Below are 12,981 nucleotides of genomic sequence, written 5' to 3'. Positions count from 1 at the left end.
CGTCACATTTTGGAACAAGAGAGGCACTTGCCTGTCCGGCAGTAGCGTCCCATGTACCGCTTGGGACACTCGCAGATTTTGTCGGCGTTGCAGCGGCCCCCGTTGGCACACTTGCGATCACACTCCGGGTCTGGACCTGCGTGAAACAGCAGAGGACCAGCTGTGGTTCCAGAAGCATGTCCCCTGCAACACACCTGCACAGGACGATGGCTCACATCGTATGAGTTGGGGGGTCTAGTCTTTGCGCAGCTTTTACAAGAACACGGCGAGGAGGGAAGAAAAGATATGCACAAACACACTCGCTACTAATATTTACGCATAAAATAAGCAGGCTTTCATTGTGTATTCAGACATGAGTGGCGGCACGAGGCGTTCGCAAAAACAGTAGTTGCCAGTCAGGGCCTCACATATGCATGTTTCTTGCGTGCGCGGTACATCTCGACATTATGCGTAGGGACCACAGCGGATATGCGGGCATACTAGATTATTCGGCTCCTCAGGATCACCATAGCTTCTCCTGCAAATAAAACAGTTTGTGCGGGAGACAGTGGCTCGGCAGTTGTCCTTGGTTACCTGCCGGCCCGACTCATCACGCTCCGTCGCCTCCTCTACAGCGTGTCATCCAAGAGCAGGTTGCTGAGATCCTGCCAACTACCAACCCACCCCCTGTGATCACCGCTCCACTGACGTACGCCGAAATTACAAGCCGACCTACGCGCCCCCGAACCACATCTTCAATCGGCAGTAGCCCATGCCTCCAGTGCCAGCTATGCAGCCTACTCGGCCTCGCACCGGTCCCCGCAATCAGAATCCGTGTCGCACGCAAGATAACCGCCCGATATGCTATGTCTGTGATGTAGCTGGCCATGTGGCGCGGTCGTGCCGTGCAAGTGAATCTCGTTTTTATGACTACGGGCGGGCTCCAGCATACGACGTACCTTTTTCCGAACCTGAGTCCGGTCGTCCGCCTTCTCATCACTCTGCACACGTTCCGATTCAGATACACACCGGTCGCCATCTCCCCGCCGCCGGTCCCGCTCTCCTATGACCCGCCGATCACCGCCCGTTCAGCCGGAAAACTAGGCGCCGCAGCTCTGGAGGCAAGAACTGCGCCCTCAGTAACTGTGTCAAGACCTGCAAACATTACTGAGGTTTTCGTCGAAGATATTCCTGTTGATGCGCTTGTTGACACACTGGTGCTGCGGTGTCCGTGATTAGCTGTAACTTGTGCCGCAAACTTAGGAAAGTGACGATTCCCGATATTTCATTGCGAACATCGAGTGCCGAACAGATTCGACCACTTGCTGCATGCACCGCACGGCTCATCATAAAAGGCCTCTCCTACGTTATTGAATTCATTGTTCTCGCCCACTCTTCTCATGAAATAATCATCGGATCGGACTTTTTGTCCAAGCATCATGCCATCATCGACTGCGCACATGCTCACATTGACTTGTTGCCGTTTGTAACACTCTCGTAGACACGACCCCTTCTGCAGCTGCGCCAATCCTCGCTGCCGATAACATCGCTGTCCCTGCTTCCTCTTCTGTTCTTGTGCCTGTGACCTGTGACGCCATCACTGACGCTTCTGTAATGTACACACCGTCTGTCCGTTGTGCTCATCGCAAATATGTGATTCTCCCGCATGCCGTGCTCGCAGTTTCTGGTGGCAGTAGCACACAATTGGCACAGTTTCTGTACGTCACCAACCCGTTGCCTTTTCCAACGACTTTACTTCGAGAAGAATCGCTTGGCACTGTTGATATCATTGATCCTGCCGACGCCTCTAGTGTTCGTGCAGACCCTGTGGCGCATCACATTACCGCCCTCGCTCCTCCTGTTGACGTCACCGATTCGACCAGGTCATCTGACATTTTCAACCGCTCTGCCGACGCATCTCTGCCGCCTACCCAGCGCGACCAGTTCGTCACCCTGCTTCAATGATACAGCGCCTTCTTCGATTCTCATCAAACTTCGTTGGGACGTACAACAGCGGCTCGCCACCTTATCTCCACCAACCTCCATGCACCACTGCGTCAGAGCCCCTACCAAGTCTCAGCCGCTGAACGCCGCGTCATCGATGACCAAGTGTGTGACATGCTCGAGCGCGGAGGGATCCAGCCTTCTCACAGCCACCGGGCTTCACCCGTCGTGCTCCAGGACAGATTTATTTGGATGTGCGTCGGCTACCGTCAGCTCAACAAAATTACTAGGAAGGACGCTTATTCCCTTTCTCACATCGATGATGCCCTTGACTGTTTGAAGGGAGCTGAATATTTTTTCTTCTCTGGACCTGCGCTCTGGCTATTGGCAGGTGCCGATAGCTGAAGCCGACAGCCAGAAAACCGCATTCATAACGCCTGACGGCCTATATGAATTTAATGGCATGCCTTTCGGTTTGAGCAACGCTCCAGCGACATTTGAGCGCATGATGGACAGCATCCCCCCGTGGGCTGAAGTGACAGATATATCTCTGCCACCTAGATGATATGGTCATCTTCTCGAATGACTCGATCTCATCTTCGCCTCGGGAGTGTTCTTCGATATCTGAGCGATGCAGGGTTGCAGCTGAATTTAAAGTGTCGGTTTGGTGCTCGACAGCTGATCTTACTAGGTCACGTCGTGTCCAAGGACGGAGTCCTGCCGGACCCTGCCAAACTTCGTGCGGTGGCGGAATTTCCCAGGCCTACCTCACTGAAACAACTGCGTAGCTTATAAGTATTTGCTTGTCGTCGGAAATTTTGCCGAAATTATTGCCCCGTTGACCCATCGTCTTGCAGAGAGCACCGACTTGTCTGCCTGGCCACCTGGATGTGATGACGCTTTCACTACACTCTGCCGACTTCTGACTCTCTCACCAATACTACGTCATTTCGACCCCCGCGCTCCTACCGAGCTTCACACGGATATCATCAGCATCTGTATTGGTGCCGTTCTCGCTCAGCGCAAACCATAGTTTACCCGAGTACGTCGATCGTTGCTTACGCAAGTCATGCCCTGACCAAAGTAGAGACCAACTATACAGTAACACAAAAAGAATGTCTGGCGATTGTTTGGGCCATCACTGAATGTTGCCCTTACTTATATGGTCGGCCATTCGATGTCATCACCGATCACCAAGCTCTGTATTGACTGTCATATCTCAAAGATCCAGCTGCCTCGCCCGCTGGGCTCTTCGTTTACAAGACTGACATTCGTGTCCTTTATCGCTCTGGTCGCAAGCACTCCGACGCAGATGCCCTTTCCCGCTTCCCTGTGACCTCTGACCCTGAACCACACTCTGTCGCCCGCCTCACTCATCTCTTGAAACCATGGATATGGCATGTGAGCAGAGCAAGGATTCCTGGATTGTTTCAATCATGAACGTTCTGGTCAACCAATCAACGTGCCTCCATTCTCGAGCTCTCCGACGTCAAGGCCATTACTTTACTGTCTCTGATAACCTCCTTTACCGCCGAAACTACATCTCTGATGGCTGAAAATAGCTGTTCGTTATTCTTCGACATCTCCGCTCCGTCATTTGCACTAGCTATCACGACGATCCACAGTGCGTCCATGCTGGATTTCTGAAATCATTTACTTGCCTGCGTCATCGCTACTACTGGCAGGGCAGGTATCGTTTTGTTCGCCAGTACGTCTGCTCTTGCATCAACTGTCAGTGTCGCAAGAACCGACTACGTCCTCCAGCTCCCCTGCAACCTCATATGTGTCCACTTCGGCCATTCGAGCGTGTTGGAATCGACCTTTATGGGCCTCTTCCCTGCTCTTCCGCCGACAATAAGTGGATAATTGTTGCCATCGACCAACTTACCAGATATGCTGAAACTGCTGCTTTACCGGCTGCCACTGCCCGCGACGTCGCTGGTTTCATCCTTGAGAACCTCATCCTGCGTCACGGTGCGCCACAAGAATTGCTTGTGACCGTGGTCGCATATTTTTGTCTGAGAAGCTCTTCTTAAAGAGTGCAATTTTGTTCATCGTACGACGTCTTCCTACCATCCCCAGACAAATGGAATGGTCGAGCGATTTAATCGGACCTTCGGAGATATGAAGTCTATGGATGTTTCTTCCACCCGCTCCAATTGGGACCGTGTATTACCATATATAACCTATGCGTACAATTCTGCTATGAAAGCGACATCCAGTTTCTCGCCTTATTTCCTTCTGCACGGCCGGGAACCTTCTTGCACAATGGACACGATTCTACCCTACCGTCCCGACTTCTCTGAACTGACACCCATTTCTTAAGCCACTGCCTATTACGGGTGCCGTAAGATCGCACGTCAAATCCCAGCTCGAAACCAGTACCACCAGAAAACCAACCTCGCCGGTTTAAATTTCTGCCGCCTGCTTATCGTCCCGACTCGTTGGTGTGGTTATTGGTGCCCTCTTTTACCTCAGGCCAGTCGCACAAGCTTCTGAATCGATACCAAGGACCCTATTGTGTGCTTTAACAAACTTCGGTTAATTACCTCACGCCTTCAACAGATTACCGCCGCCGAGGACATGAAATTGCCCACATTGACCGCCTCAAACCGTATTATGACCCTGCTGTCGTGGCTTCCGCTTAATCCACCAGGATGGCGTCTTTTCACCGGAGGAGTATTGTAAGAGATACTTGACCTGTGAAAAAGCAGCAAGAAGAGGAAAACGGAGACGTCGCCGAAGACGACGAAGTTGTGAAGACGAAAACGCGGACGAAGCTCGAGCTGTCGCTGAAGAACGCTGGCCTTCCTAGCAGCAGCGATAAGATAAAGATATTACCGTGTAAACTACCTAAGCCGCCTCATTTCCATACTTTTTTCGTTTTCGTAGAGGTACAAGACGGCCCGACGAATACAGATTTCGGTCAGGATAACGGAACGGATACGAACGTGGTGACTGGACCGATTATTAAACACGTTGTGTTCAACGTGTTGACGGGCCCGCCCACCGTCGGTGCTCACCTTGGCGCGGTAGGCGTGCCCGCCGATGGTAACTGCTAAGGTGCGGAAGGAGGGCTGGTTTCACTTGCAGCAGGATCGTCGCATTCTCGGCGAGCGGAAGTTCTCGGAGATTTTGTGTCGACCATCTGTGATGTTTTCGGTTACTGGTGGAACGCTTTCTGTGTCGATATAATTCCACTGCGGAGAACGGTCGCCCTTGGGGACACTTGTGTAATCATGAAGGTCCGGGCTCAATGCCACGATGGCGCTGCAGACCGTTTTCGTTTTTGATGCAGCTCACTCCTGTGGGGGCATCGCGCGGCGGCCCCCTTGTCCGGGTAGGGCCCTCACCTCGAAAAAAACGCTTCCCCAGGCCCCACTTGGCCCTAGGGGGGCGGGGGGGGGGGGGGCTGCCGGAGGTGTTGAACGGATGATGATGGGCTGATGAATTATGTGAGACTCTGGGGCACGGCACTTTTGCGTGTCAAGCCCCCTCCCCATCTGACAATGGTAGCGGTTCGTATCAGCGCAGGAAGGCGGATTCCCCCAAAGCCAAACGACGGAAGATCAATGAACGAATGTGTCAACGGCGGCTCCAGGCTTCTCCTGGGACTAAGGCGAGGGATTCGGAATGAAAGCGTTTGCGACGGCGCAATGCTTCGCCTGGCACGAAAGCAAGGGAGGCAGAAAGGAAGCGCCAACAGTGACTGGTCACATCACCAGGTACCAAAGCAAGGAAATGATGTGAAAGTACTACAGACGCCTCCTAGTACCTCAGCGCAATAAACACTCACAAAGACAAATAATGGTGTGGTCTCAGTCATAACTGACAGTTACTGGCAGCCGAAATGGCGCGGCAAATGCCACTTTAGGCTGTCAAAATGTCCCCGTTGTTTATCTACCCCTTGGGGATATTTAGGGATGCTGTGCGATGACAGTGCACCTTAACGATCCCCAAGTGGTCCAAATACTCCGTAGCCCTCCACTAATGCTACTCGTTCTCTCGTTCCACTTTCACTCCCATTTTCCTCCCTTCCCTTACGCCGCGGTTCAGAAGTCCACAGAATGTGTTACAGATACTTCACCTTCCCTTCCCTGTGGACCAATTATTATTATTATTATTGTAAAGAAGTTACACAGTGAAGGCTGAGAGAGAAAGAGGAAGTGCTTTTGAGGATCAAGGCGACCGAAGACATCCGCGGAGCGAGCTTTGAACGAGGCACAAGGTGGGATGTCAGCCTCGTGTTGGTGTACCATAACCTGACTACTTGCGTAAGGTATAAGATTGCATAGCTGAGTCTCAAAAATGTCATCCCACTTATTGTGAATGCTTACACGTTCGTATGACGAAAGCCAGTCTTCCATGTCCTAATAGTCGGTACAGCTGAAGACCAGCGGGTCCCGCTGGCGAAGCACGCCGGAGCATGGCACAGAAGGTGCTGAGGAAGCAGGCCCAGAGGTGCTTGTGCTGGAGTCAGTCAATGAGGTCGGAATTCGGAGGCTGCGGAGCTTTATCGCGAAAAAAATGGAATATGAATCTCGCGACCTCCACCAAATGTTAAGCGGGAGTTCAGCCTCTCATAGCAGTTAGGACCGGAGCGGTCGTGGTTAGCTTGCAGATGATGATGATGACCTCAGACAAAATGGCACATACCCACGGCGGGAGACTGCTGGTCCGCAAAAGCACTTCCTCTTTCTCTCTCTCAGCCTTCCCTGCGGAACTTGTTTACATTATCCTTAACGTGCACTGACATCGCACAGCACACGGACGCCTCTCTGTTTCGCCTCCATTGAAACGTAGCCGCCGGCGGTCGGATCCGAACCCAGGTAATCCATCACAGTAGTCGGCATCTTAACCACTGCGCAATGGCGGTGGGGCAATCGGATGGAAAATACTGAGTTTGGGGGGTGGGTGTCGCTCAGTTCAGGAGATTGCGGTCGAATAACTTCATTCCGTAGTTCTTCAACAAGCAGTCATACTCTTTCAGGTTTGTGAAGGACTTTCCGCGTCTGCGAGCTGGCTTTTAACTCTTAATCACGTGTGACATCACTCCATTCTCATCCATTCATTAGAAGCGTTGAAACCTCTGCATTACGCCAGCGAAGCCGACCCGGCAGAACGGCGAACATGACCTTGCAAAGCCAGGAAATTGAACAAATGCTTCTAGTTTGCGCGGTTGACACCAACTGTCATGCGGCGGCGCTGAACGCCTGAAATTATCCGAGAGAGTTTGTAACTTTGTCCATCATTCCGATTTTCTACGGCTGCTGGAAATAGTCGATGTGGGCGTAGGAAGCAATTAATAAATGTGATTCTGAAGCAAGGGGAAGAGTTGGCTATTATAATCAAGAGATGGCACTGATGCTTGAACGCCCAGGAAAACAGGGCATGAAACCTGTCGCCGCAAAGTTTGCAAAATTACAACATCCCCTGCGTTCGACAGTAGTTTTGTAAAACGAACAATGAAGCAGCGAAAATTATTTTTCGTGATATTACATACCTAGTATTCTCGGGGCCCGGAGTACATGCAAAAACATTGGCTGAGGTTTGACGCTGCTAAACCTTGTTAGCCGAAGCACAAGCGTCGTTTTATTTGGATTTGCTTTGGTTACCCTTAGGTTTAGACATATAGGAACAGACATGGTTCTGCAGCGAATAAATTGACAAGACTGAAGTCGAGGACGCTGTCAACTGCAAGAAGGAACACGTGATGCCGTATCTGCAGCCGTCAAAGGTGAAGCGGTAGTACACCATAGGGGGTACCATGGTTAAGATATATGGCTGCACTGTGACCTCTGGCTTGTTGAAGGTCAAGCAAGCGCCCAAGGTTGACCGTGGTTCATACATCGCGCAGTGAAACTTGCTTTAAAAATAAGAGGCACTCACGGTTGTCGGCGCACTGCTTTTGCAGCCGCAGCCGAATTGGCGTTCCGCTCAGGTAGCGCCCTCTCTCATTCTGTATCCGCAGCCCGATTCCGAATGAAGCGGTGCCCGTGACGTTGCCTAGGCATGGCAGGAACACCTGGAACACTGTACGCGCAAATAACATTAGTACTTGAAACACTTTATGAAACAGTTTATAGGCCACGTGAAACTGCGAGAACCACACTCGGAATAGCCCGCCGTGATGAGTCAGTGGTTAGGCCGCTCGACTGCTGATCCTAAGGACACGTAACTGAATCCCGGCCACAGCCGCTGTTTTTCGATGGAGGCAAAAAGCGCAGCATGTCAATGAACGTTACAGACCCCCAGGTTAACGATGAAGAAATGCAGTGCTCAAAAAATTGTATTTTAATAATTATTGGCTGGCTTTCCTTAAACACTCCACATATACTTTAAGATCAACTTCCATTCTGACGTTTTTAATAACGAAATTCTAGTGCAGTACTCCCCTGATGCGGCTGGGACAGGTAGGTCACCGCCGCTTGCGGCGGGAACTAGCCTGCCACAAAGTTTTATCTGTTGTAGGCCGTCATTGCACCCGCCATCATTTCGGTCGTGGACGACGGCCGCTGTTGCGGCGCGCGTCTTTCTCTCCCTCTTTTTCTTTCTTCTTCGTTTTCTCTTCTGTCTGCACGAGGCAACGGAAGTGGCTCAGCTACAGAGCCAGGAGCAGGCCCGTACAGTTTCTTTTTCTCCTTCCTACAGCCACAACAACAACTTTCCTGCAGCTTCTGCACGACGGTTTTCACTATGTTAAGTACTCCTATGACATTCTCCATACAATGATACAGGTCGACCAAGGCTGGTGCATTCGCAAAAAGGAAGAGAGCGTCTCCGGGAACGCAACTTTGAACGCAAGTGACGTCAATAATAACAGTTACGAGACTGGCAAGTAATGTCAAGTTGCCGAAGCCGACGCAGCAAAACCTAGACGCCTGGGCGAAGAGGGCGGTGAACATATATAATATAGTTGGTTGACAGGAAAGGAAAGGCGAAGTATCTATCAAACTTCTTTCGTGGACACCTGAAACCCGCCTTAAGATAAGGAAGGTGGAAGTAAAAGCGGAAAGAGAAAGAGGTGCCATAGTGGAGAGCTCCGAAGTAGTTTAGACCATCTGGGGTTCTTTAACGGACACTGATATTGGGAGGTGGTGAAGGGCGGCTGTTCCTGGCCCTACGGGGCTAGGACTGGTCGGTCCACGCCGCTTGCGGCGGTAGCTAGCCTGCCCCCGAATTTTATTGCGAAAGCAATACTACGCCAGGTGTCGAGCCTTCAGCGTAGCATGGTCCGGTAGTTGCGCTTACGTGACTACTGATATCATACCAGCGCAAAAGCTGGGCTACCAAGTCGGCTCTTCAGCGTAGCGTGCGTTCAAGTTTGGGATTGCAGATGGCAGGAAAACTACACAAGATGAGACTTCTGGAGGAAAGGCACAGTATCTCACACTTTCTCCGAGAAGTGTGAGTTTGGATGGTACGCCATCGCTCCTGTCGAGTGGTGTTCCTAGGCGCGCGTTCAAGATTGGGATTCCAGATAACAGGAACGCTCCTGAAGCGCTATGAGAAGGGTGGGTGAAAATATGGCGGAGTTGTCTCCACCCTTCGAGGGCGCGAGGACGCGCGCATCGAGGCACCCTAACAGGTGGTGTCGTCTTCCATTGGAGACACTTCACCTTGCTTGCTTTCGCAAGATTGTTGTCCTGGTACGCCCCTGACGGGGCTGGGGCAGGTGGGTCACCGCCGCTTGCGGCGGGGGCTAGCCTGCTACCGAATTTTTATCTGTTGTAGGCTGTAATTGCACCCGCCACCGCTTTGGTGGTGGACTACGGCTGTTGTTGCGGGCGCGTCTTTCGTTCTCTCTTCCTTTTCTTTCTTTATTTTCTCTTCTGTCTGCACGAGGCAGCGGAGGGGGCTCAGCTACAGAGCCAGTAGCAGGCCCGTGCATTTTCTTTTCCTTCTTCTTACAGCCACAACAAGAACAACGCTAACATCGTACAGCGCACAGACGCCATTTCGTTTCGCCTCCATCGAAACTTCGGCACAATAGTCGGGCGTTTTGCCACTGCACCACCACGGCTGGCCGTAATAATAGTGATAAATTGGCTCGCAGGAAAAGAAAAGTGCAGCATCTATCATACTTTTTTCTGTAGACAACTAAACCGCGGCCTAAGGAACGGGGGGAAGGTGGGAGTGAAAAAGGAAACAAAGAGGTGCCGTAGTGCAAGGGCTACGGAGCAAGTTCCACCACCAGGAGATGTTTAACGTGCACTGACATCACAGAGCACACGGACGCCCCCCCCTTTTTACCTCCTGCCCATGGGTTTGTGTCGTCAATGAGCGAGCGAGCTGACGGCAGTCTTATGCGTGTGATGTGTACTCGGGACTGTCAAGGCAGTACCGAAGAAGCATACACATCGTGCAGGTTGGCTCGCGTAAACAACATGGGAGAGAATCCAATGGTGGTCTGCATCATGGTGTCATATATACGTAAGTAATGAAGGAAAGAACGTGGCCCTCAAGTTTCGAGTGGTAGGCGTTAAAGTTCAAAACTCTTTGTCAAGATGTTTGTCTGAGCAAGGTGCTGAGTTGTTCTTTAGGAGTGTCATGGCGAATGATCAAATGCTTTACAATAAAGGAAGCAACGCCACATTCGAAAGCAGATGGTAAAGGTAACGTTTCAATATAACGGGTGCGATTGTATATACCGTCATGATACTCCAATAGTGATCGGCCGGTGTGGGAGGAAAGAGGTAGTGGTCTGTAGGCCAACGCAGTCAAACTGGGGGGCATTAAGCGCAATGGCTACAATGAAGCAGGTGAATGTGAGGACGGGTTTTAAGTTATTGACTAGAAGGACAAATGCGCACAAATAGGCAGAAAAAGCTTGACATGCGATGCCTATCGAACGGCTGAAGCAAACATGCTAGGTTTTCAACACGCCGCCGTGTTCACACTAGGGGGTCATCATGAAAAACTGCGCAGTTGCTCATGCGGAGGTTACAGGACACGGCTAGGAGACGTTTGCGGTGTGCGCGTGACAAGTTGTTACCAAGGACACTTAAAATAGTCTATGAAGTGCGGCATTCCAAGGGTCTTTCCGCTGCTAGAATGGAGATGTCGGGAAGTGGTGAGCGACGTTAGATTGTAAGCACAGACCGGTAGAGACGACGAAGCACACGATAGCGGCAAACGAGAAAGAGCATCCGCCTCAGTATGATTGAGGCTTTCACTGTAAGTGACACAAATGTCATATCCTGGAGATAGAGAGCCGACTGAGCGAGGTGGCCCTACCTGCCAGGGAGGACAGCCAATATAGAACATGATGATCGATAACTACATATAGAAGTAGGCCGGAGAAAGTTCGAATTGTTATGGTTGTACAGATATAGTAAGCATTCTCAATCCCTAACAGAATCGTTGGACTTAACATTGGTCAGGGCCCGACTGGCGTACACGAGCACATACTCGTGGAAATCTCTTTTTCTTTTACGTTGGATGAGAACGGCACTTAGCACAATACGGCTAGCGTCGGCATGAATCTCAATCTAGCGAGTTCAATAAGTTATGGGTGAATTCACTGACGTCATAATAGACTGTAGCATTTAAAGTAACTCAATGTAAGGGAAAATCGAAGCAAGATCATGAGAGGATGTTCTACCCAGCGGATCTATTTGAAACTTGCTAAAAAGAATCTATCTTCAAGAAACCAATCAGATGTCTGTTTGCGATCATAACTTTATCTCCACCGCTTTAACAGCTACGCGCGTTAGTATTTAGGGCTGGGTCTTACCTTTTGCTTTCCGAGGCACTTTTCCTTTGGTCTCAATAGATATCAGCGGGTTCTTGAGTATAGAGCCGTCGAAGGACTCCAAGAGGTCGAAGTCGTAATAGTAGTGCTGCACGAGAAATGATTCAATGCGCTCAGTCATTGTGCTACTTGCGAAGAGACTGCAATACAGAAAAGGCAACAAAACACATGCACTGAAGATCATAAAAAAATTGAGCCATGTAGCGGACAGCGCTGTAAATCTGTACAAAGGGCACTTTTATTTTTACTTGTTTACCACGAACGCCTACCCCTTAGCGGCTACCATAGTCGAAGTGCTTCGAAAAAAAAAAGCGAGTGCTGTTGCCATAAAACAGTAAAAAGGCGCGGCTTTTGAAAAGTGACTAATGACAACAAGTGCACGAAAGCTTGCAAAGCAATCCCGATTGTGCCCCGGTGGCCTCTTCAACCAATCGGGCGAGGCGGAGCTGGGGCCTGATCCAAATATGTAGCAGGATCTCGCATGATTATCTAGAATCGATATTTAGTGCCCCATCTCAAGGGAATTGGGGAATTCCCAGATTATGTGGTCGAGGGACCCTCTGAATCCGCAGTGTGCACACTCGTCTGATCTTACATCCGGAAACGTATGGTTTGTAATATCGAATGAAGGTACGTGCATGTTTGGTGTCGTCTCCATACGACTGCCTTTTAATTTCGATGCATGGGCACCGCCCTCTTAATTTGAGATGGCGCCTCGTATATGCGCCAAACATGGGCGTATCCGCTCCGGCTACTCTTGACGCCACCTTGGGCTGAGTACGCCGTTGACGGTGCAGTAGCGGCAGTGTACAATGGTTATTTCACGTTGCTCGTGAAAGTTGTCCGGCACCGAGGTGCTATTTTATGTTCTGCTTGAGCGCGCCAGCAAACCGCATACCATCCGTTTGGCATTGCGGCAGCGGTTGGAAACAGCAGTAGCGGCCTGCGAAGGACTGCGTTCTCCTTCCGCAGGCCGAACTCCTCAGAGTTAACTGCGAGAATGTCTCTGCTGCGTCTTTCACGATACATGTATTTTCAGTTAAATTTTATAATCGCAACGTTAACTGTGTACACAAACGCAGCGAATTAACCGTAGGGGCAGTCACTGAACTCGGAATAGATCTCGAGTATCTCGAGATGCCTATAGGGGTGCTTTCCAGTCATTGCCGCACAGGTTCACAGTGTAGCAAGACCCATTTCATGTGTATTTTCTCTCGCCAGTGCATATCTATACGCGATATTGCGCTGCTTTCATTTCGCATCCAAATTGCAGATTTATTTATTTATTTATTTATTTATTTATT

General features: G+C 50.5%; 1 protein-coding gene across 1 annotated transcript in view; it reads right to left on the bottom strand.

The window, feature by feature from the left end:
* Window positions 1-12,981, bottom strand: part of LOC146178894 (protein shifted-like) — a 61,071-nt gene that overhangs the window by 4,291 nt on the left and 43,799 nt on the right. Inside the window, exons 3-5 of the mRNA XM_084580064.1 lie at window positions 11,660-11,765; window positions 7,813-7,956; window positions 32-136 (exon numbers count right to left, since the gene is read on the bottom strand). Of these exons, the coding sequence (XP_084436190.1) occupies window positions 32-136; window positions 7,813-7,956; window positions 11,660-11,765 (355 nt within the window). The remainder of the gene's footprint in view (window positions 1-31; window positions 137-7,812; window positions 7,957-11,659; window positions 11,766-12,981) is intronic.

Source organism: Amblyomma maculatum, chromosome 9 (genome assembly GCF_055883805.1).
Source record: "Amblyomma maculatum isolate TAMU_Amacu chromosome 9, ASM5588380v1, whole genome shotgun sequence".
NCBI classification, from domain to species: Eukaryota; Metazoa; Arthropoda; class Arachnida; order Ixodida; family Ixodidae; genus Amblyomma; species Amblyomma maculatum.
This window is presented reverse-complemented; position numbering and strand designations above follow the sequence as displayed.